The sequence below is a fragment of the Hyla sarda genome, chromosome 1, assembly GCF_029499605.1.
Source record: "Hyla sarda isolate aHylSar1 chromosome 1, aHylSar1.hap1, whole genome shotgun sequence".
In the NCBI taxonomy this organism is placed as follows: Eukaryota; Metazoa; Chordata; class Amphibia; order Anura; family Hylidae; genus Hyla; species Hyla sarda.
The window spans coordinates 617,274,031-617,297,050 of NC_079189.1; the positions used below are offsets into that span (position 1 = coordinate 617,274,031).

The 23,020-nt window shown below is 45.1% G+C and overlaps 1 protein-coding gene across 1 annotated transcript in view; it reads left to right on the top strand.

Moving 5' to 3' along the window:
* Nucleotides 1-10,165: 10,165 nt before the first annotated feature.
* Nucleotides 10,166-23,020, top strand: part of LOC130312489 (uncharacterized) — a 33,528-nt gene continuing 20,673 nt past the window's right edge. Inside the window, exons 1-3 of the mRNA XM_056552580.1 lie at nucleotides 10,166-10,295; nucleotides 16,458-16,637; nucleotides 22,548-22,814. Coding sequence (XP_056408555.1) covers nucleotides 10,217-10,295; nucleotides 16,458-16,637; nucleotides 22,548-22,814 — 526 coding nt within the window. The 5' untranslated portion in view covers nucleotides 10,166-10,216. The remainder of the gene's footprint in view (nucleotides 10,296-16,457; nucleotides 16,638-22,547; nucleotides 22,815-23,020) is intronic.

A 23,020-nucleotide genomic window follows, 5' to 3' on the forward strand; every position in this document is an offset into this window, starting at 1 on the left:
TATAGAGAATCGGATGACGGCCCATTATATAGATATAGAGAATCGGATGATGGCCCATTATATAGATATAGAGAATCGGATGACGGCCCATTATATAGATATAGAGAATCGGATGACGGCCCATTATATAGATATAGAGAATCGGATGACGGCCCATTATATAGCTATAGAGAATCGGATGACGGCCCATTATATAGATATAGAGAATCGGATGACGGACCATTATATAGATATAGAGAATCGGATGACGGACCATTATATAGATATAGAGAATCGGATGATGGCCCATTATATAGATATAGAGAATCGGATGACGGCCCATTATATAGATATAGAGAATCGGATGACGGCCCATTATATAGATATAGAGAATCGGATGTCGGCCCATTATATAGATATAGAGAATCGGATGACGGCCCATTATATAGATATAGAGAATCGGATGACGGCCCATTATATAGATATAGAGAATCGGATGACGGCCCATTATATAGATATAGAGAATCGGATGACGGCCCATTATATAGATATAGAGAATCGGATGACGGCCCATTATATAGATATAGAGAATCGGATGACGGCCCATTATATAGATATAGAGAATCGGATGACGGCCCATTATATAGAAATAGAGAATCGGATGACGGACCATTATATAGATATAGAGAATCGGATGACGGACCATTATATAGATATAGAGAATCGGATGAATGCCCATTATATAGAAATAGAGAATCGGATGACGGCCCATTATATAGATATAGAGAATCGGATGACGGACCATTATATAGATATAGAGAATCGGATGACGGACCATTATATAGCTATAGAGAATCGGATGACGGACCATTATATAGATATAGAGAATCGGATGACGGCCCATTATATAGATATAGAGAATCGGATGACGGCCCATTATATAGATATAGAGAATCGGATGACGGACCATTATATAGATATAGAGAATCGGATGACGGCCCATTATATAGATATAGAGAATCGGATGACGGACCATTATATAGATATAGAGAATCGGATGACGGCCCATTATATAGATATAGAGAATCGGATGACGGCCCATTATATAGATATAGAGAATCGGATGACGGACCATTACGGTATATAGATATAGAGAATCGGATGATGGCCCATTATATAGATATAGAGAATCGGATGACGGCCCATTATATAGATATAGAGAATCGGATGACGGACCATTATATAGATATAGAGAATCGGATGATGGCCCATTATATAGATATAGAGAATCGGATGACGGCCCATTATATAGCTATAGAGAATCGGATGACGGACCATTATATAGATATAGAGAATCGGATGACGGCCCATTATATAGATATAGAGAATCGGATGACGGCCCATTATATAGATATAGAGAATCGGATGACGGCCCATTATATAGATATAGAGAATCGGATGACGGCACATTATATAGATATAGAGAATCGGATGACGGCCCATTATATAGATATAGAGAATCGGATGACGGCCCATTATATAGATATAGAGAATCGGATGACGGCCCATTATATAGATTTAGAGAATCGGATGACGGCCCATTATATAGATATAGAGAATCGGATGTCGGCCCATTATATAGATATAGAGAATCGGATGACGGCCCATTATATAGATATAGAGAATCGGATGACGGACCATTATATAGATATAGAGAATCGGATGACGGCCCATTATATAGAAATAGAGAATCGGATGACGGCCCATTATATAGATATAGAGAATCGGATGACGGCCCATTATATAGATATAGAGAATCGGATGACGGCCCATTATATAGATATAGAGAATCGGATGACGGCCCATTATATAGATATAGAGAATCGGATGATGGCCCATTATATAGATATAGAGAATCGGATGACGGCCCATTATATAGATATAGAGAATCGGATGACGGCCCATTATATAGATATAGAGAATCGGATGACGGCCCATTATATAGAAATAGAGAATCGTATGACGGCCCATTATATAGATATAGAGAATCGGATGACGGCCCATTATATAGATATAGAGAATCGGATGACGGCCCATTATATAGATATAGAGAATCGGATGACGGCCCATTATATAGATATAGAGAATCGGATGACGGCCCATTATATAGATATAGAGAATCGGATGACGGCCCATTATATAGATATAGAGAATCAGATGACGGCCCATTATATAGATATAGAGAATCGGATGACGGCCCATTATATAGATATAGAGAATCGGATGACGGCCCATTATATAGATCACATGTTTACATTCAGGATTTCTGGTGCTTTTGTTTCTAATTTTACTGTTTATATTTAATAATAATCCTAGTGACGTATTTTTATTTAATCCCTAATTATAGATTGAGATATTCTGTTCTGTAGAGATCACTTCTCAGCAGTGTCCATCATCACGGACGGGATTACACTAAGGCTGGGTTCCCACTACGATTTAAACTATGGCTCCCGTATAACGGAGTGAACCGCAGCCTCCGGTCGGCTGCTTTTTCGGCCGTATGCGGTTTCCCAACCGCAGGCAAAAACGTGGTCGACCACGTTTTTGCCTGCGGTCGGGAAACCGCATACGGCCTAAAAAGCAGCCGACTGGAGGCTGTGGTTCACTCCGGTTGGCTCATACACATACATTAACTACGGTTCCCGAATACAGCTGAGTGCGGGCGCCGCGATTAAGCCCCAACCACCCCTCCTCCCAGCCGTATACGGGAGCCGTAGTTCAAATCGTAGTGTGAACCCAGCCTAACAGGTAACATTTGTGCTCGTGGCTTATACTCGAGCTTGTGGCTACGAAGTGCGGACCTACCTATATATAGAGATATAAACATATATCTATATATACATATATATATATATATATATACGTATATATAGACGAATATGTATACACGCACAAACACACACATATGTATAATACACATACATACACATATATAACTAACATTAACCTAGTAAAAGCGGTCAGAGGTGTGCCGTCACGCCCCCTCCCATAGACTTGCATAGCAGGGTCACATGTGGGCGAAGTCATGACGTCACGATACTCCGGCCGCATGGCCGGCATTCGGCAGTTTGTGAGCTGGCAGCGCGGCGTGCAGCTCAAAGAGGTGGGTACCGAATGCAAGATTGCTGGGATCCCCAGCGGCGGGACCCCCGTGGGCAGACATCTTATCCCCTATTTTTTGGATAGGGGATAAGATGTCTTAGGGCCGGAGTACTCCTTTAAGAAATTAGTAGTGAGCATGATAAGCTAAGATCATATCCACTATATGTAGTGAAGGTATGTGAGATACGAATGCTACAAAGAAATGCGACGCAATGCTACGGGCGTATGTGCAACATAATGCTACGAACGCATGCAAGACATAAACATGAGAATACGTGATACATGATTGCTGTGAACGTGACATAAATGCTGTGTATGTATGCGGACCATGAAAACTATGAACATATGTGAGACATACATTCTATGAACACGTGCGAGACAACTATAAACGTGAACGGAACAGAAATGCTACCAACACAAGCGGTGCGAATATTCTGTAGGGTACAAATGCTAATAGAGGGTACATAACTCAAACTACAAACATCTGCTCATACTAGCACTACGACGACTGCGCACAATTATTGCTAAACCAATGCACCGAATGCTATAGATGCTAAGTGCTATCCCATGGCCAACTAAAGCTATGACCGAATTACATGCGTAAACGCCAATTAGCTATCACCACATGCAGCAAACAACGCTATACGCCTGCACAGAACAACGCTATGCGACTATGAACGTACCCGAGATAACGTATGCCAAGAACTATACAAACATGCTATGCTGTACCTATGGCGTAAATGCTACGACTGTAAACGTGACAAGCAATGCTAAGACCACACTGCTAATTTGAGTACTACGAGTGATTTTGAGATCAAGGCAACCACAGATGCGACCCAAACAAGCCTATGTAAATGAAAAACGCAATAAACGTAAATGTGACATGAATGCGTGAATAACTGCTCTGCATGGATGTAAAATGAAAAGCTCCGTGAGACCTACATGCTAAAAACATATATAACTAGGAACATATGCGTAGTAGCAAACACAGGATCTCAGCTCTCTCCCTCAAAGCCCGGAGCGCCCGGACTGGTGTGGGCTACCCCTGATGTAGGTAATCAGGAACAATGGAATGTCCAGCGCAAACAGGCACAGCATGGAGTAATTTATTGCAGATATAACCTCAGTACAAGGACATAGTGAACAATGGCGACGCGTTTCGGCCCACCAACTGGGCCTTAAGCCCAGTTGGTGGGCCGAAACGCGTCACCATTGTCCACTATGTCCTTGTACAGTGGTTATATCTACAATAAATTGCTACACTCTGAACTTGTTTGCGCTGGACATTCCACTCTTTCTGACTAGGAACATATGCGTAGTAGCAAACACAGGATCTCAGCTCTCTCCCTCAAAGCCTGGAGCGCACGGACTGGTGTGGGCTACCCCTGATGTAGGTAATCAGGAAGAATGGAATGTCCAGCGCAAACAGGCACAGCATGGAGTAATTTATTGCAGATATAACCTCAGTACAAGGACATAGTGAACAATGGCGACGCGTTTCGGCCCACCAACTGGGCCTTAAGCCCAGTTGGTGGGCTGAAACGCGTCACCATTGTCCACTATGTCCTTGTACAGTGGTTATATCTACAATAAATTGCTACACTCTGAACTCGTTTGCGCTGGACATTCCACTCTTTCTGACTAGGAACATATGCGTAGTAGCAAACACAGGATCTCAGCTCTCTCCCTCAAAGCCCGGAGCGCCCGGACTGGTGTGGGCTACCCCTGATGTAGGTAATCAGGAAGAATGGAATGTCCAGCTCAAACGGGCACAGAATGGAGTAATTTATTGCAGATATAACCTCAGTACAAGGACATAGTGGACAATGGCAACGCGTTTCGGCCCACCAACTGAGCCTTAAGCCCAGTTGGTGGGCTGAAACGCGTCACCATTGTCCACTATGTCCTTGTACTGAGGTTATATCTACAATAAATTGCTCCACTCTGTACTCGTTTGCGCTGGACATTCCACTCTTTCTGACTATGAACATATACATGACATGATTGCTACCAACATAAGCAACCAAATGCTGTGAGCATAAACGTAATACCTGCTATGAATGTAAGTGAGATACTGTTAAGACGATATGCGAGACGTAATGCATTGAAAAATGATTTATTTTTTATTTTTAAATGTAAAGCATAATATAAACACCATAATAACAATATAACGACATACCGCTCCGACATAGGGTCAGAGGCTCCATCGACCGGGCAAGAGGAAGTGGCTGCTGTATAGTAATGTGAAAACAAATTACTGGGCTACAGGGACAGCTAGCTGCACCTACTAATCATGCTCGAGCATAACACACATACTCTTGCAACAGTTCAGCGACCTGAGCGTATATGTACTACATAGTTGCAACTCCTGACCATTGGCTGTCTAGTACCAGTTCTCCATGCTGATGCCCACGTGACCTGGAGCAAGAGCTGGCCGGATCACGTGAGCATCCCTGGCACCAAAAACAAACAGCCCCAGTTGACACCGTCTCAGCCCGGTCCATGTCCCTAGCACCAGCCCCCTTCTGCATATATCCGGAGCCTGAACAAAGTTGCCGTGACCACTGCTGGATCCCACCGCTGCGGCAGGCAGAGCTAGCCTGTGGCCATTTTGACATCCGACACACAGTGAGCACCTAACATCCCGCAATTCCTTGTGAACTTACCATGAACCAGACCCCACATACTTTGGCATACTCCCACATGAGGCAGCCAGCAGCTGCAAGAGACGCCGAGCCCGGACCACCTGCCAAAGGACCAGACCAGCGAGGCGTCGGTAGCAAGAGTGAGCGCGGGTGCTCTGAAAATGGCGGGAAATTCAAACACCGGCTTCCCTGTCCAACACACACACAGGTCATCCAAAAAATACGAACATCCCGCCTAGAGGCGCAGGGGGCATTATATACAAACGCCCCCCGGCCCAGACCTGAACGCCCCGCCTCTAGGTGCAGGGGAGGACCGTAGAACTCCAGCTCCTCGCACAAATACAGCCTTTATAGGCTTAACACATACAGTAGGGGGAAAGGATTTAATCAGCCACCAATTGTAGGATTTCTAATTAATTAATTGGTAAATTCCTTGGTAAAATAAGTAGTTGGTCACCTACAAACAAGTAATATTTCTGCCTCTCACAGACCTGTAACTTCTGTAAGAGTCTCCTCTGTCCTCCACTCGTTACCTGTATTAATGGCTCCTGTTTGATCTTGTTATCAGTATAAAAGACACCTGTCCACAACCTCAAACCATCACACTACAAGCTCCACTATGGCCAAGACCAAACAGCTGGCGAAGGACACCAGAAACAAAATTGTAGACCTGCACCAGGCTGGGAGGACTGAATCTGCAATAGGCAAGCAGCTTGGTGTGAAGAAATCAACTGTGGGAGCAATTATTAGAAAATAGAAAACATTATAGACCACTATTAACCTCCTTCAATCTGGGGCTCCACGCGAGATCTCACCCCGTGGTGTCAAAATGATCACAAGAACGGTGAGCAAAAATCCCAGAACCACACGGGGGGACCTAGTGAATGACCTGCAGGGAGCTGGGACCAATGGAACAAAGGCTACTATCAGTAACACACTACACCGCCAGGGACTCACATCATACAGTGCCAGACGTGTCCCCCTGCTTAAGTCAGGACATGTTCGGGCCCGTCTGAAGTTTGCTAGAGAGCACTTAGATGATCCAGAAGAGGATTGGGAGAATGTCATATGGTCAGATGAAACCAAAGTAAAACTTTTTGGTAAAAACTCAACTTGTCGTGTTTGGAGGAGAAAGAATGCTGAGTTGCATCCAAAGAACACCATAAGTACTGTGAAGCATGGGGGTGGAGACATCAGGCTTTGGGACTGTTTTTCTGCTAAGGGACCAGGACGACTGATCCGTGTAAAGGAAAGAATGAATGGGGCCACGTATCAAGAGATTTTGAGTGAAAACCTCCTTCCATCAGCCAGGGCATTGAAGATGAAACGTGGCTGGGTCTTTTCAGCATGACAACGATCCCAAACACACCGCCCGGGCAACGAAGGAGTGGCTTCATAAGAAGCATTTCAAGGTCCTGGAGTGGCCTAGCCAATCTCCAGATCTCTGGAGGCCATCGTATGTTGAAATTATCATATGTCGGGGCCATCATAGGGTGGGGGGGATCACTGTATCATGTTGCATCCAGAGGAAAATGCCATTATTGATCACTTCCATCTCATGATAGTCTGAACTTAGATGCCACATCCCTACCAGCCATTCTTAATAGAGGACTGGTGATAGGGAACTCAGTGGATCATATCAGAGGCTGAACTTTGCCATGGATGCCAGATCTTTTCCAGCCATTCTAAGTAGAGGACTGGTAATGGTAAACTTAGTAGACCATAAGTGGACTGTAAATCCATTTAGCAGATTTTAGATTTCAAAGGTTCCCAAATAAACAATTCATCTCTCTTTGCTTTTATATATTTTATATTAAGTATAAGGAGGGGGTGTTATTAAGGGGGGGAGGGGGTGTAATTAAGGGACGGTAGGGAGGGGTGTAATTAAGGGGGGGAGGGGGTGTAATTGGGGGGAGGGAAGGGGTGTAGTTAGAGGGGAGAAGGGAGGGGGTGTAATTAAGGGTGGAAGAGGTGTAATTAAGGGGGAGGGAGGGGGTGTAATTAAGGGGGTGTAATTAAGGGGGGGAGTGGGTGTAATTTTGGGGGTAGGGAGGGGGTGTAATTAAGGGGGAGGGGGTATAATTGGGGGAGGGAAGGGGTGTAGTTAGAGGGGGGGAAGGGAGGGGGTGTAATTAAGGGGGGGTGTAATTAAGAGGGGGGAGGGGGTGTAATTAAGGGGGGAGGGAGGGGGTAATTTTGGGGGCAGGGGGGGTGTAATTCAGGGGGGAGGGAGTGTAATTAGAGGGGGGGAGGGAGGGGTGTAATTAAGGGGGGGGGCTGCGGGTGGGGGGGAGCCAAACAAAGGGTCCACCCTGAGTGCCAAATGCTCTAGGTTCGCCCCTTTACAAGACACAGTTCATTTAGAAAAAGAGTCCAGACAATGAGCAGATGAGGCAGATGGGACAATGAGTTTGTGAGTGTAGACATAGAATTGTAGAAAGGAAAGGGTTCTTCACTTTTATGTATTCCTCACAATCGAATGTACAAAAGAACAACTCTCTGTTCCAAGATCTTTGCCAAAGCAGGGTTCTTCACACCCACATAATTCTGCTTAGAGTCTTAGGTCATTCAGGGTCGTTTCGTGTAAATCGTCCTTTTTTTTTGCCTTTCTTTGGATAACAAAGATAATTTAAAGCGACTTGATAGACGCAGACAATAGTAACATTACAAACATGAATGATGCATCCAATGTAGATAAACCAAAGAATGGAGCACTCACCCGGTCTTCACGTGTAGTCCAACTTTTTTATTGTATCACGACATGTTCAACATAGCGTGTCAGGTGGGGGGGGGGCGGACAGGAACATGTGGAGTGGGGGAGTGGGATTGGCAACGGTCCGTATCACGCAATCAGTGCTTCGTCAGGCCTGTTCCTGTCAGCTCCCCCCGCCTGACGAAGGGACCCAAGGGGCCTGACAAAGCACTGATTGCGCAATACGGACTGTTGCCTATCTCCCTCCCCCACTCCACCTGTTCCTGTCCTCTCCCCCGACTGACGAAGGGGCCAGTGGGGCCTGACGAAGCGCTGCTTGCATGATACGGACCGTCGCCCATCCCACTCCCCCACTCCACCTGTTCCTGTCCGCTCCCCCACCTGACAAAGGGGCCCGAGGGGCCTGACGAAGCGCTGATTGGGCAATACGGACCGTCGCCCATCCCACTCCCCCACTCCACCTGTTCCTGTCCGCTCCCCTGCCTGACTTGCTATGTTGAACATGTTGTGATACCATAAAGAAGTTGTTCTTCACGTCAAGACCGGGTGAGTGATTCATTCTTTGGTTTATCTACATTGGATGCATCTTCTATCTTTTATGTGAGCACTGGAATGATGCTGGGTATATCTATATGAGGACTGACAAACATGAATTACTTTTTTATGTGTAATGTATTATTTTTTAATGTGTGGAAAAAAAGAGGCAAGCTATCTCGACACTGAAGAGGTGTGTTCTAGGGTATGATTGGGAACAGCTCTGTGTTCACAGTGGTCAGTATAGAGGTGCTCCCGTATTGAAACCAAAACTGAAATAGCAGGTATGTAGAAAGAACGTAGCACTCACCTGATGAGCGATGCAGACATGGAGGCTTTATTTCATTGTACGATACAGGGCATCAAAACATCAGGACAGAGAGGACCAAAAAGCTCAGGAAGAGCATGGGGAGCGACGGCTCTGTTTCACGGCAAAACCGCTTGGTCACGCTTAACCGGTTAAGCGTGACCAAGCGGTTTTGCCGCGAAACGGAGCCGTCGCTCACCATGCTCTTCCTGAGCTTTTTTGTCCTCTCTGTCCTGGTGTTTTGATGTCCTGTATCGTACAATGAAATAAAGCCTCCATGTTTGCATCGGTCATCAGGTGAGTGCTACGTTCTTTCTACATACCTATTATTTTTTAATGTGTAACAATGTTGTTACTAACTGTAGTTTTATTTTTTCTTCTTTTTTTCTACTCCCATCAAGAAGTAGTAGTACAGGCGTTGAGGAACCGATGGCACTAGATCTCCCTCTTAACACCCACTGGCACTCTAACTTAGAAGCCAGGGAAGCAGGCGGCATATTCCCTGTCAGAAGCCCTGATTGACCATCAGAGAATCCAGCAGGGAATATGAACTTACAGAACAGGGCTTTCAGATTGTAAACATCCACCACTGACTGGGGAGCGGAATGGAGCATGCTGCCCGCTTCCCTGGCTTTTTTAAGAGGAAAAATGCTGTGCGATAGATTGGGCATTTTTGGGGGCGTATTTTAAAATATAATATCTTAGTGTAAACCTCGCAGAATTCATGTTTGAGTGAATGAGCCAGAGCTGAAACCAAACCACAAAAGAGGAAGATACCAACTCTAAACACTGGCAGAGGAAACGACTGGAAAACAGAGACAAACCGGATGATAAAGCGAGCAGAGGACTGAAATTTGTGACCACCATCCGCCCAATATGTCCTCCGTCTACCCGATTCTGCTGAGCCTCATAACCTTATCTGGATTAGGAGTTCATGGCCAAACTGAAAGATCAGGTAGGAAGGAAGAGGTCTTATTAGATAGGAGGACACTGATGTATGAGATAAGGAGGGCACTGATGTATGAGATAAGGAGGACACTGATGTATGGAGATAAGGAGGACACTGATGTATGAGATAAGGAGGACACTGATGTATGGAGATAAGGAGGACACTGATGTATGAGCTAAGGAGGCCACTGATGTATGGAGATAAGGAGGACACTGATGTATGGAGATAAGGAGGACACTGATGTATGAGATAAGGAGGCCACTGATGTATGAAATAAGGAGGACACTGATGTATGAGATAAGGAGGACACTGATGTATGAGATAAGGAGGACACTGATGTATGAGATAAGGAGGACACTGATGTATGAGATGAGGAGGACACTGATGTATGGAGATAAGGAGGACACTGATGTATGGAGATAAGGAGGCCACTGATGTATGAAATAAGGAGGACACTGATGTATGAGATAAAAAGGACACTGATGTATGAGATAAGGAGGACACTGATGTATGAGATAAGGAGGACACTGATGTATGAGATGAGGAGGACACTGATGTATGGAGATAAGGAGGACGCTGATGTATGAGATAAAGAGGACACTGATGTATGGAGATAAGGAGGACACTGATGTATGAGATAAGGAGGACACTGATGTATGAGATAAGGAGGACACTGATGTATGAGATAAGGAGGATACTGATGTATGAGATAAGGAGGACACTGATGTATGGAGATGAGGAGGACACTGATGTATGAGATAAGGAGGACACTGATATATGATATAAGGAGGACACTGATGTATGAGATAAGGAGGATACTGATGTATGAGATAAGGAGGACACTGATATATGAGATAAGGAGGACACTGATGTATGAGATAAGGAGGACACTGATGTATGGAGATAAGGAGGACACTGATGTATGAGATAAGGAGGACACTGATGTATGAGATAAGGAGGACACTGATGTATGGAGATAAGGAGGACACTGATGTATGAGATAAGGAGGACACTGATGTATGAGATAAGGAGGACACTGATGTATGGAGATAAGGAGGACACTGATGTATGACATAAGGAGGACACTGATGTATGAGATTAGGAGGACACTGATGTATGGAGATAAGGAGGACACTGATGTATGAGATAAGGAGGACAGTGATGCATGGAGATAAGGAGGACACTGATGTATGGAGATAAGGAGGACACTGATGTATGAGATAAGGAGGACACTGATGTATGAGATAAGGAGGACACTGATGTATGGAGATAAGGAGGACACTGATGTATGAGATAAGGAGGACACTGATGTATGAGATAAGGAGGACACTGATGTATGGAGATAAGGAGGACACTGATGTATGACATAAGGAGGACACTGATGTATGAGATTAGGAGGACACTGATGTATGGAGATAAGGAGGACACTGATGTATGAGATAAGGAGGCCACTGATGTATGAAATAAGGAGGACACTGATGTATGAGATAAGGAGGACACTGATGTATGGAGATAAGGAGGACACTGATATATGAGATAAGGAGGACACTGATGTATGAGATAAGGAGGACACAGATGTGTGAGATAAGGAGGACACTGATGTATGAGATAAGGAGGACACTGATGTATGAGATAAGGAGGACACTGATGTATGGAGATAAGGAGGACACTGATGTATGAGATTTGGAGGACACTGATGTATGGAGATAAGGAGGACACTGATGTATGAGATAAGGAGGCCACTGATGTATGAAATAAGGAGGACACTGATGTATGAGATAAGGAGGACACTGATGTATGAGATAAGGAGGACACTGATATATGAAATAAGGAGGACACTGATGTATGAGATAAGGAGGACACTGATGTGTGAGATAAGAGGACACTGATGTATGAGATAAGGAGGACACTGATGTATGGAGATAAGGAGGACACTGATGTATGAGATAAGGAGGACACTGATGTATGAGATAAGGAGGACAGTGATGTATGGAGACAAGGAGGACACCGATGTATGGAGATAAGGAGGACACCGATATATGAGATAAGGAGGACACTGATACATGAGATAAGATGGACACTGATGTATGAGATAAGGAGGACACTGATGTATGAGATAAGGAGGACACTGATGTATGAGATAAGGAGGACACTGATGTATGAGATAAGGAGGACACTGATGTATGAGATAAGGAGGACACTGATGTATGGAGATAAGGAGGACACTGATATATGAAATAAGGAGGACACTGATGTATGAGATAAGGAGGACACTGATATGTGAGATAAGGAGGACACTGATGTATGAGATAAGGAGGACACTGATGTATGGAGATAAGGAGGACACTGATATATGAAATAAGGAGGACACTGATGTATGAGATAAGGAGGACACTGATGTATGAGATAAGGAGGACACTGATGTATGAGATAAGGAGGACACTGATGTATGGAGATAAGGAGGACACTGATGTATGAGATAAGGAGGACACTGATGTATGAGATAAGGAGGACACTGATGTATGAGATAAGGAGGACACTGATGTATGGAGATAAGGAGGACACTGATGTATGGAGATAAGGAGGACACTGATGTATGAGATAAGGAGGACACTGATGTATGAGATAAGGAGGACACTGATGTATGAGATAAGGAGGACACTGATGTATGAGATAAGGAGGACACTGATGTATGGAGATAAGGAGGACACTGATGTATGGAGATAAGGAGGACACTGATGTATGAGATAAGGAGGACACTGATGTATGGAGATAAGAAGGACACTGATGAATGGAGATAAGGAGGACACTGATGTATGAGATAAGGAGGACACTGCTGTATGAGATAAGGAGGACACTGATGTATGAGATAAGGAGGACACTGATGTATGAGATAAGGGGGACACTGATGTATGGAGATAAGGGGGACACTGATGTATGAGATAAGGAGGACACTGTTGTATGAGATAAGGAGGACACTGATGTATGAGATAAGGAGGACACTGATGTATGGAGATAAGGGGGACACTGATGTATGAGATAAGGAGGACACTGTTGTATGAGATAAGGAGGACACTGATGTATGAGATAAGGAGGACACTAATGTATGAGATCAGGAGGACACTGATGTATGAGATAAGGAGGACACTGATGTATGAGATAAGGAGGACACTGATATATGAGATAAGGAGGACACTGATGTATGAGATAAGGAGGACACTGATGTATGAGATAAGGAGGACACTGATGTATGAGATAAGGAGGACACTGATGTATGAGATAAGGAGGACACTGATGTATGAGATAAGGAGGACACTGATGAATGAGATAAGGAGGACACTGATATATGAGATAAGGAGGACACTGATGTATGAGATAAGGAGGACACTGATGTATGAGATAAGGAGGACACTGATGTATGAGATAAGGAGGACACTGATGTATGAGATAAGGTGGACATTGATGTATGGAGATAAGGAGGACACTGATATATGAGATAAGGAGGACACTGATGTATGAGATAAGGAGGACACTGATGTATGAGATAAGGAGAACACTGATGTATGAGATAAGGAGGACACTGATGTATGAGATAAGGAGGACACTGATATATGAGATAAGGAGGACACTGATGTATGAGATAAGGAGGACACTGATGTATGGAGATAAGGATGACACTGATGTATGAGATAAGAAGGACACTGATGTATGAGATAAGGAGGACACTGATGTATGAGATAAGGATGACACTGATGTATGAGATAAGAAGGACACTGATGTATGAGATAAGGAGGACACTGATGTATGGAGATAAGGATGACACTGATGTATGAGATAAGAAGGACACTGATGTATGGAGATAAGGAGGACACTGATATATGAGATAAGGAGGACACTGATGTATGAGATAAGGAGGACACTGATGTATGAGATAAGGAGGACACTGATGTATGGAGATAAGGATGACACTGATGTATGAGATAAGAAGGACACTGATGTATGAGATAAGGAGGACACTGATGTATGAGATAAGGAGGACACTGATGTATGAGATAAGAAGGACACTGATGTATGAGATAAGGAGGCTACTGATGTATGAGATAAGGAGGACACTGATGTATGGAGATAAGGAGGACACTGATATATGAGATAAGGAGGACACTGATGTATGAGATAAGGAGGACACTGATGTATGAGATAAGGAGGACACTGATGTATGGAGATAAGGGGGACACTGATGTATGAGATAAGGAGAACACTGATATATGATATAAGGAGGACACTGATATATGAGATAAGGAGGACACTGATGTATGAGATAAGGAGGACACTGATGTATGAGATAAGGAGGACACTGATGTATGGAGATAAGGAGGACACTGATGTATGGAGATAAGGAGGACACTGTTGTATGAGAGAAGGAGGACACTGATGTATGAGATAAGAAGGACACTGATGTATGGAGATAAGGAGGACACTGATATATGAGATAAGGAGGACACTGATGTATGAGATAAGGAGGACACTGATGTATGAGATAAGGAGGACACTGATGTATGGAGATAAGGATGACACTGATGTATGAGATAAGAAGGACACTGATGTATGAGATAAGGAGGACACTGATGTATGAGATAAGGAGGACACTGATGTATGAGATAAGAAGGACACTGATGTATGAGATAAGGAGGCTACTGATGTATGAGATAAGGAGGACACTGATGTATGGAGATAAGGAGGACACTGATATATGAGATAAGGAGGACACTGATGTATGAGATAAGGAGGACACTGATGTATGAGATAAGGAGGACACTGATGTATGGAGATAAGGGGGACACTGATGTATGAGATAAGGAGAACACTGATATATGATATAAGGAGGACACTGATATATGAGATAAGGAGGACACTGATGTATGAGATAAGGAGGACACTGATGTATGAGATAAGGAGGACACTGATGTATGGAGATAAGGAGGACACTGATGTATGGAGATAAGGAGGACACTGTTGTATGAGAGAAGGAGGACACTGATGTATGAGATAAGGAGGACACTGATGTATGAGATAAGGAGGACACTGATGTATGAGAGAAGGAGGACACTGATGTATGAGATAAGGAGGACACTGATGTATGAGATAAGGAGGACACTGATGTATGAGATAAGGAGGACACTGATGTATGAGATAAGGAGGACACTGATGTATGAGATAAGGAGGACACTGATGTATGAGATAAGGAGGACACTGATATATGAGATAAGGAGGACACTGATATATGAGATAAGGAGGACACTGATGTATGGAGATAAGGAGGACACTGATGTATGGAGATAAGGAGGACACTGATGTATGGAGATAAGGAGGACACTGATGTATGAGATAAGGACACTGATATATGGAGATAAGGAGGACACTGATGTATGAGATAAGGAGGACACTGATATATGGAGATAAGGAGGACACTGATGTATGGAGATAAGGAGGACACTGATGTATGGAGATAAGGAGGACACTGATGTATGGAGATAAGGAGGACACTGATGTATGAGATAAGGAGGACACTGATGTATGGAGATAAGAAGGACACTGATGTATGAGATAAGGAGGACACTGATGTATGGAGATAAGGAGGACACTGATGTATGAGATAAGGAGGACACTGATGTATGAGATAAGGAGGACACTGATGTATGGAGATAAGGAGGACACTGATGTATGAGATAAGGAGGCTACTGATGTATGGAGATAAGGAGGACACTGATGTATGAGATAAGGAGGACACTGATGTATGAGATAAGGAGGACACTGATGTATGAGATAAGGAGGACACTGATGTATGGAGATAAGGAGGACACTGATGTATGAGATAAGGAGGACATTGATGTATGAGATAAGGAGGACACTGATGTATGAGATAAGGAGGCCACTGATGTATGGAGATAAGGAGGACACTGATGTATGGAGATAAGGAGGACACTGATGTACGCCCCCTCCCATAGACATGAATGGAGGGGGCGTGGCGTGACGTCAAGATCACGGCCTCCAACTCTTAGCGTTCTGAACAAAATGTTCTGAACCTTGGAGCATCGGAATACCCCTTTAATCTTGGATATTTATTATATTATCTAGACTGAACTTCATTTCTTATATTTTTTTCTACAGAACAATGTCAAAATCCCTCAATACGAAATGTGGAGAAATTGTCACCATACAAGGACTATTATAACTGGGGTGAGGAGGTGACATTACAGTGCAACCCTGGACATTATCCCTCATCGGACAAAATCCGCTGTATGAGACTTGGAGGCCGGAGTTTCTGGAGGCCATCTGCTGTCTGCATAGGTGAGGAGGAACCCCGGAGGATCATCACATCTCTTGTTATCTTATGGGTTATGTGAGGATTTACTATAACAGAAGGGTCAGAGGAGGTGGCGGATCCTCCGTAAATCCAGGGACCACCGGTGACCTCTTCTCCGATTGTAGACATTCTCTCTTTTCTTTTTTTCTCTATCCGGCCAAATGACTATGACGACTTCTCCTAACTGAAGAGCTTTCTGCTCAGACATCTTTGGCCTCTTTTTGCGGCCAGACCTCTTAGGAAAGACCTCTACATAGATTCTGACCCCATGACCAGAAACCCGTGTGTCACCAAAACATCTGGTTGCATTGGATGATCGATTGAAATTTAGCAATCCTTGACCGTATCAGCTGATCAATGACAGGCGGTCCTTGTCAGAAGTGAAGGCGGCCATGTTTGAAATCATCATCCAAGAGAGATCTTTTGTCTACATGTGGTGTCGGGTGAGGGTAATGTGCAGTTAACCTTTTCGTGACGCCAGGGCACCGTTATCCTATACGCAGTCCGAGGTTGGAGACAGCTTCTCCTGGGCCAGGCACGGGGCAATTCATTCTCTGATCACCTCACACTTCTCTCTGACTTCTCCACACTGTACCTCAGCTTAAACTAGACTGAACTCCGTAAACTCCTCCCCCTCTACACTATATATATGGGGCAATTTGAGGATTCCCATTGGGGCAGACAGGTCACCTGATTTACTCTTGTACACTCCCTGCTTAACAGGCCTAAAGCAACAGTAACATAGAAAATTCCAGAACAACAACAATAGCATAACATTACTGTATATTGACTCCTGAGTAGTGTGGGCCCAAGACGGACACTGAAGGCAACATCTGTCTGACAGGATGGGCAGGATACGGTATTGCGTACTGGGTCACCACATACAAATGATCCTTCCATGAAAGAATGTTCCCGGAGCGTTGATGACTTCCTTCACGCTTTGTTATTGATCATGTATGACTGGTCTGAATGACTCTATTGGCCGATATGGACTAGGATGTGGCTTTATTGGCAAAATGACCATTCATCAGACAATCACTCAGTCACTTGTTGTTCAACCTTCAACCTACCTCTAATGTCTGCGGCCGTCATTCTCTGCAATCAATGTAAACGGGCAATATGGTGACAATTCCCATCGAACATAAATGATAGCGTAATGTCTGCATCTGGCCAGCTTTGTGTTAAAAGGGGTTCTCCGCTTTTAACAATGTTACGAACACTTAGAGCCGGCGGGGGGCTTGTGACGTCACACCCCGCCCCCTCAATGCAAGTCTATGGGAGGGGGCGTGGCAACAACCACGCCCCCTCCCATAGACTTGCATTGAGGGGGCGCCGGTGCCGGGTTCAAGCGTTTGGAACATTTTGTTCCGAACGCCGAGCAGTGGAGTAATGTTGCTAGCCTATCAGAACCCAGGAGGGGGTTATATTGAACCTTCTAAGGCCTTCCGCCTGGCTGCTGATTTTTACCTTGTTCTGGGTTTTATCCTGTTCACTTCTCTCTGTGAGCCCACTGTACTTTGTATAGTCATGGCTTTGTGTCCAGTGTTAGCTTTTAGCTCTATTCTGATATTCTTGTGTACTTGTATTTTGCTTGTTTTGTATTCTCTGTTGTTGTGTGTTCACACCTGATTCTGTGGGTCTTGAATCTTGACCCCTGTTCAGACCAGTTTGTGCTTTGTGGGTCTATGAATCTGTTGAGTATCTGTACCCGTGTTTCGATGTGTTCTGGATTTTTTGAGTTCCTCCAAGGTTAGATCCTGATGGTGCCCTCTGACTTGGAGTCTATTTGGATTTGGTAATTTGTGTCTCTCCATTATGTTGGAGTTTGATGCTGTAGTTTATCCGGTTCCTCCCAGCGTTAGATCCGTTTCCTGAGCTTCACTTTGTCCCTAACATAGGAGTCAGTTTATTTTGTATCTAGATTGAATGTTCTTTCTTCCTGTTCAGACCAGTTGGTCTTTGAACGTTTAAGTTTGTTCTTATATGGAAACAGAAATACAATGTGCCGTTGCTCCTAGTGACAATGTATCTGGCATCAGAGAATAGCCTTGCTCACCTTTGGGTGTTGTACTCTGAGCACAACACTGTAACGCTTGCGGCCAAAGCCATAGTAGAAATTCCAAGAGTACTGCCGGCACCTTCCCGTCCTGGAAACCTCCCGGACAGTCTCGTAAATACAGGAATCAGTAGGCGTGGCTACGGTAGAAAATACAGGTGCGGTGAGGCGATCTCCTTGGGATGGCTGGTCAGGAGCTTAGTCGGATAAAATGGACCCGGTTTAGGGGTAGAGTAACTATTTTATTATAAGAACAGAGATATCGGACAACGCGTTTCAAGGGGCGGGACCCCCTCTTTTGGACCTGATGACGAGGGGGTCCCGCCCCTTGAAATGCTTTGTCCGACCTCTGGATGCCAAGTAAACTACGCCGGTCATTTCACGCGACAGTGCGCGCTTCTTCCGGCCTCTCTGTCGCGTGAAACGACCGACGTAGCCTCTGAGCGCTTCAGCGAATCCCTCTATGCCATCCCATGATCCCGGACCTCCGGATGCCTAGTAAACTACGCCGGTAGTTTCACGCGACAGTGTTCTTATAATAAGATGATTTACTATACCATCCAACTAAGCGGCTGACCAGTCATCCCGAGTAGAGCGCCTCACCGCATCTGCATTTTCTACCGTAGCCACAACTACTGATTCCTGTGTTTGTTCTTGTCATTCTAGTATTTTCATGTCCTTGAGTTATATAGTATCTGCCTTCAGTCTAACCTTGTTCTTCCTCTGCATCCCTGGATACATCTTGCCTTATATAATTCCTAGTTTACCTGTCTGGTTCACATGATCGTATCTGCTCTTTATCTTGTTTTGGTTCGTAGGCTGTCGTCTGTAGCTATATTGCTGTTAAAGTAATTCGGTGGAAATTTTTATTTTTTTTTTTCAAATCAATTGGTGCCAGAAAGTTAAAAAAAATTGTAAATTACTTCTATTTAAAAATCTTAATCCTTCCAGTACTTATTAGCTTCTGTATGCTCCACAGGAAGTTGTGTCGTTCTTTTCTGTCTGACCACAGTGCCCTCTGTCCGTGTCAGGAACTGACCAGAGTACAAGCAAATCCCCATAGCAAACATACGCTGCTCTGGACAGTTCCTGACATGGACAGAGGTGTCAGCAGAGAGCACTGTGGTCAGACTGGAAAGAACTATACAACTTCCTGTGGAGCATACAGCAACTGATAAGTACTGGAAGGATTAAGATTTTTAAATAGAAATAATTTACAAATCTGTCTGGCACCAGTTGATTAAAAAAATTGTGTTTTCCCCAGGAGTACCCCTTTAAGATGTTTCCCTGATGTCTGTTTTATGTTACTTTGTGTCCTTGCTGTAATTCTGTGTTCTGATTTTTTGACTGTGTCCCGACTTGTACAGTTTCTGGTTATTATTGTTGACCCTGACGCCCCTGTACTTTTAGTTAGTGAAGGGACTGGCTCCTGGTTGCGAGCTGCCATTTTGGCAGGGAATGTAGGTTCTGGGATTAGCTTAGGGCTCAGTCTTCCCGACCCTACGTGACCTTTCATGACTCATTATCATGACAGACAGCTTCTGCAAAACTATTTATGTACAATGGAGAAAAGAAAGTAGGGGAGAGCATTCCTGTATAAACACTACTCAATGAAAAGGTTACGTCTGCAGAGCTGTATATGGATCCAGTGAAACAATTGACACCTGCGGGGTGCATGCAAATGCAGTTGAAGTATCAAATAACAATAAAGAAGACGATGGCATGCACTCACCGCTTAAACAGTGTCTAGGCATCCGGAGGTCCGGGATCACGGGATGGCATAGAGGGAATCGTCGAAGCGCTCAGAGGCTACGCCGGTCGTTTCACCCGACAGTGCGCGCTTCTTCCGGCCTCTCGCATGAAACGACCGGCGTAGCCTCTGAGCGCTTCAGTGATTCCCTCTATGCCATCCCGTGATCCCAGACCTCCGGATGCCTAGTAAACTACGCCCAGCGTAGCCTCTGAGCGCTTCAGTGATTCCCTCTATGCCATCCCGTGATCCCAGACCTCCGGACTCCTAGTAAACTATGCCCAGCGTAGCCTCTGAGTGCTTCAGTGAATCCCTCTATGCCATCCCGTGATCCCGGACCTCGGGATGCCTAGTAAACTATGCCCAGCGTAGCCTCTGAGCGCTTCAGTGATTCCCTCTATGCCATCCCGTGATCCCAGACCTCCGGATGCCTAGTAAACTACGCCCAGTGTAGCCTCTGAGCGCTTCAGTGATTCCCTCTATGCCATCCCGTGATCCCGGACCTCCGGATGCCTAGTAAACTATGCCCAGCGTAGCCTCTGAGCGCTTCAGTGATTCCCTCTATGCCATCCCGTGATCCCAGACCTCCGGATGCCTAGTAAACTACGCCCAGCGTAGCCTCTGAGCGCTTCAGTGATTCCCTCTATGCCATCCCGTGATCCCAGACCTCCGGATGCCTAGTAAACTACGCCCAGCGTAGCCTCTGAGCGCTTCAGTGATTCCCTCTATGCCATCCCCTGATCCCGGACCTCCGGATGCCTAGTAAACTACGCCCAGCGTAGCCTCTGAGCGCTTCAGTGATTCCCTCTATGCCATCCCGTGATCCCAGACCTCCGGATGCCTAGTAAACTATGCCCAGCGTAGCCTCTGAGCGCTTCAGTGATTCCCTCTATGCCATCCCGTGATCCCGGACCTCCGGATGCCTAGTAAACTATGCCCAGCGTAGCCTCTGAGCGCTTCAGTGATTCCCTCTATGCCATCCCGTGATCCCGGACCTCCGGATGCCTAGTAAACTATGCCCAGCGTAGCCTCTGAGCGCTTCAGTGATTCCCTCTATGCCATCCCGTGATCCTAGACCTCCGGATGCCTAGTAAACTACGCCCAGCGTAGCCTCTGAGCGCTTCAGTGATTCCCTCTATGCCATCCCGTGATCCCGGACCTCCGGATGCCTAGTAAACTATGCCCAGCGTAGCCTCTGAGTGCTTCAGTGATTCCCTTTATGCCATCCCGTGATCCCAGACCTCCGGATGCCTAGTAAACTATGCCCAGCGTAGCCTCTGAGCGCTTCAGTGATTCCCTCTATGCCATCCCGTGATCCCAGACCTCCGGATGCCTAGTAAACTATGCCCAGCGTAGCCTCTGAGCGCTTCAGTGATTCCCTCTATGCCATCCCGTGATCCCGGACCTCCGGATGCCTAGTAAACTATGCCCAGCGTAGCCTCTGAGCGCTTCAGTGATTCCCTCTATGCCATCCCGTGATCCCGGACCTCCGGATGCCTAGTAAACTATGCCCAGCGTAGCCTCTGAGCGCTTCAGTGATTCCCTCTATGCCATCCCGTGATCCCGGACCTCCGGATGCCTAGTAAACTATGCCCAGCGTAGCCTCTGAGCGCTTCAGTGATTCCCTCTATGCCATCCCGTGATCCCGGACCTCCGGATGCCTAGTAAACTATGCCCAGCGTAGCCTCTGAGCGCTTCAGTGATTCCCTCTATGCCATCCCGTGATCCCAGACCTCCGGACTCCTAGACACTGTTTAAGCGGTGAGTGCATGCTATCGTCTTCTTTATTGTTCTGCAAAACTACATTTTCCTGTTATTTTACCAAAAAATGCACAAGAAGTTACTAGGGCCAAATAAAACCCGCACACGTATCCTTATCCAATGACTAAGAACGTCCAACATGAAGATTTTGTACTTTTTGAAGACAATTGATACAAAAGTAAAAAAACACAGTGGGAGGTTCCTTCAGACCGGTGACTGATATTTCGGGGGTCCGGGGGGCGGGTCAGACACACATAATGGGGATTATTTGCTATTTTTGTGAGAATTAGACTTTTTACCTGTTTATCTCTATTTCATGTTTGGTAGAAGTCAAAGTGACCATTGTGGAAGTGACGTCGAGCAGCATCCGCCTGAGTATTGTTTGCACCCCGGAGCAGTGCCGGAACGACTGGACATCATATATATCCTCCTGTATTCTGCAAAAGGATTTCTACACTGAATGTAAATATGGAAGTGGAGAGAAGATCTTCTCCAATCTGGAGTTATTCACACAATACGATATCGTCTTCTCACAACGATCGGATCAGTCATCGGTCACTGTGGAGAAATTATACATCAAAACTGCTGAAACAGGTGAAATCCTACAGTACAATATAGTGAGAGATCCTCATAGATCCTACAGTACAATATAGTGATAGATCCTCATAGATCCTACAGTACAATATAGTGATAGATCCTCATAGATCCTACAGTACAATATAGTGATAGATCCTCATAGATCCTACAGTATAATATAGTGATAGATCCTCATAGATCCTACAGTACAATATAGTGATAGA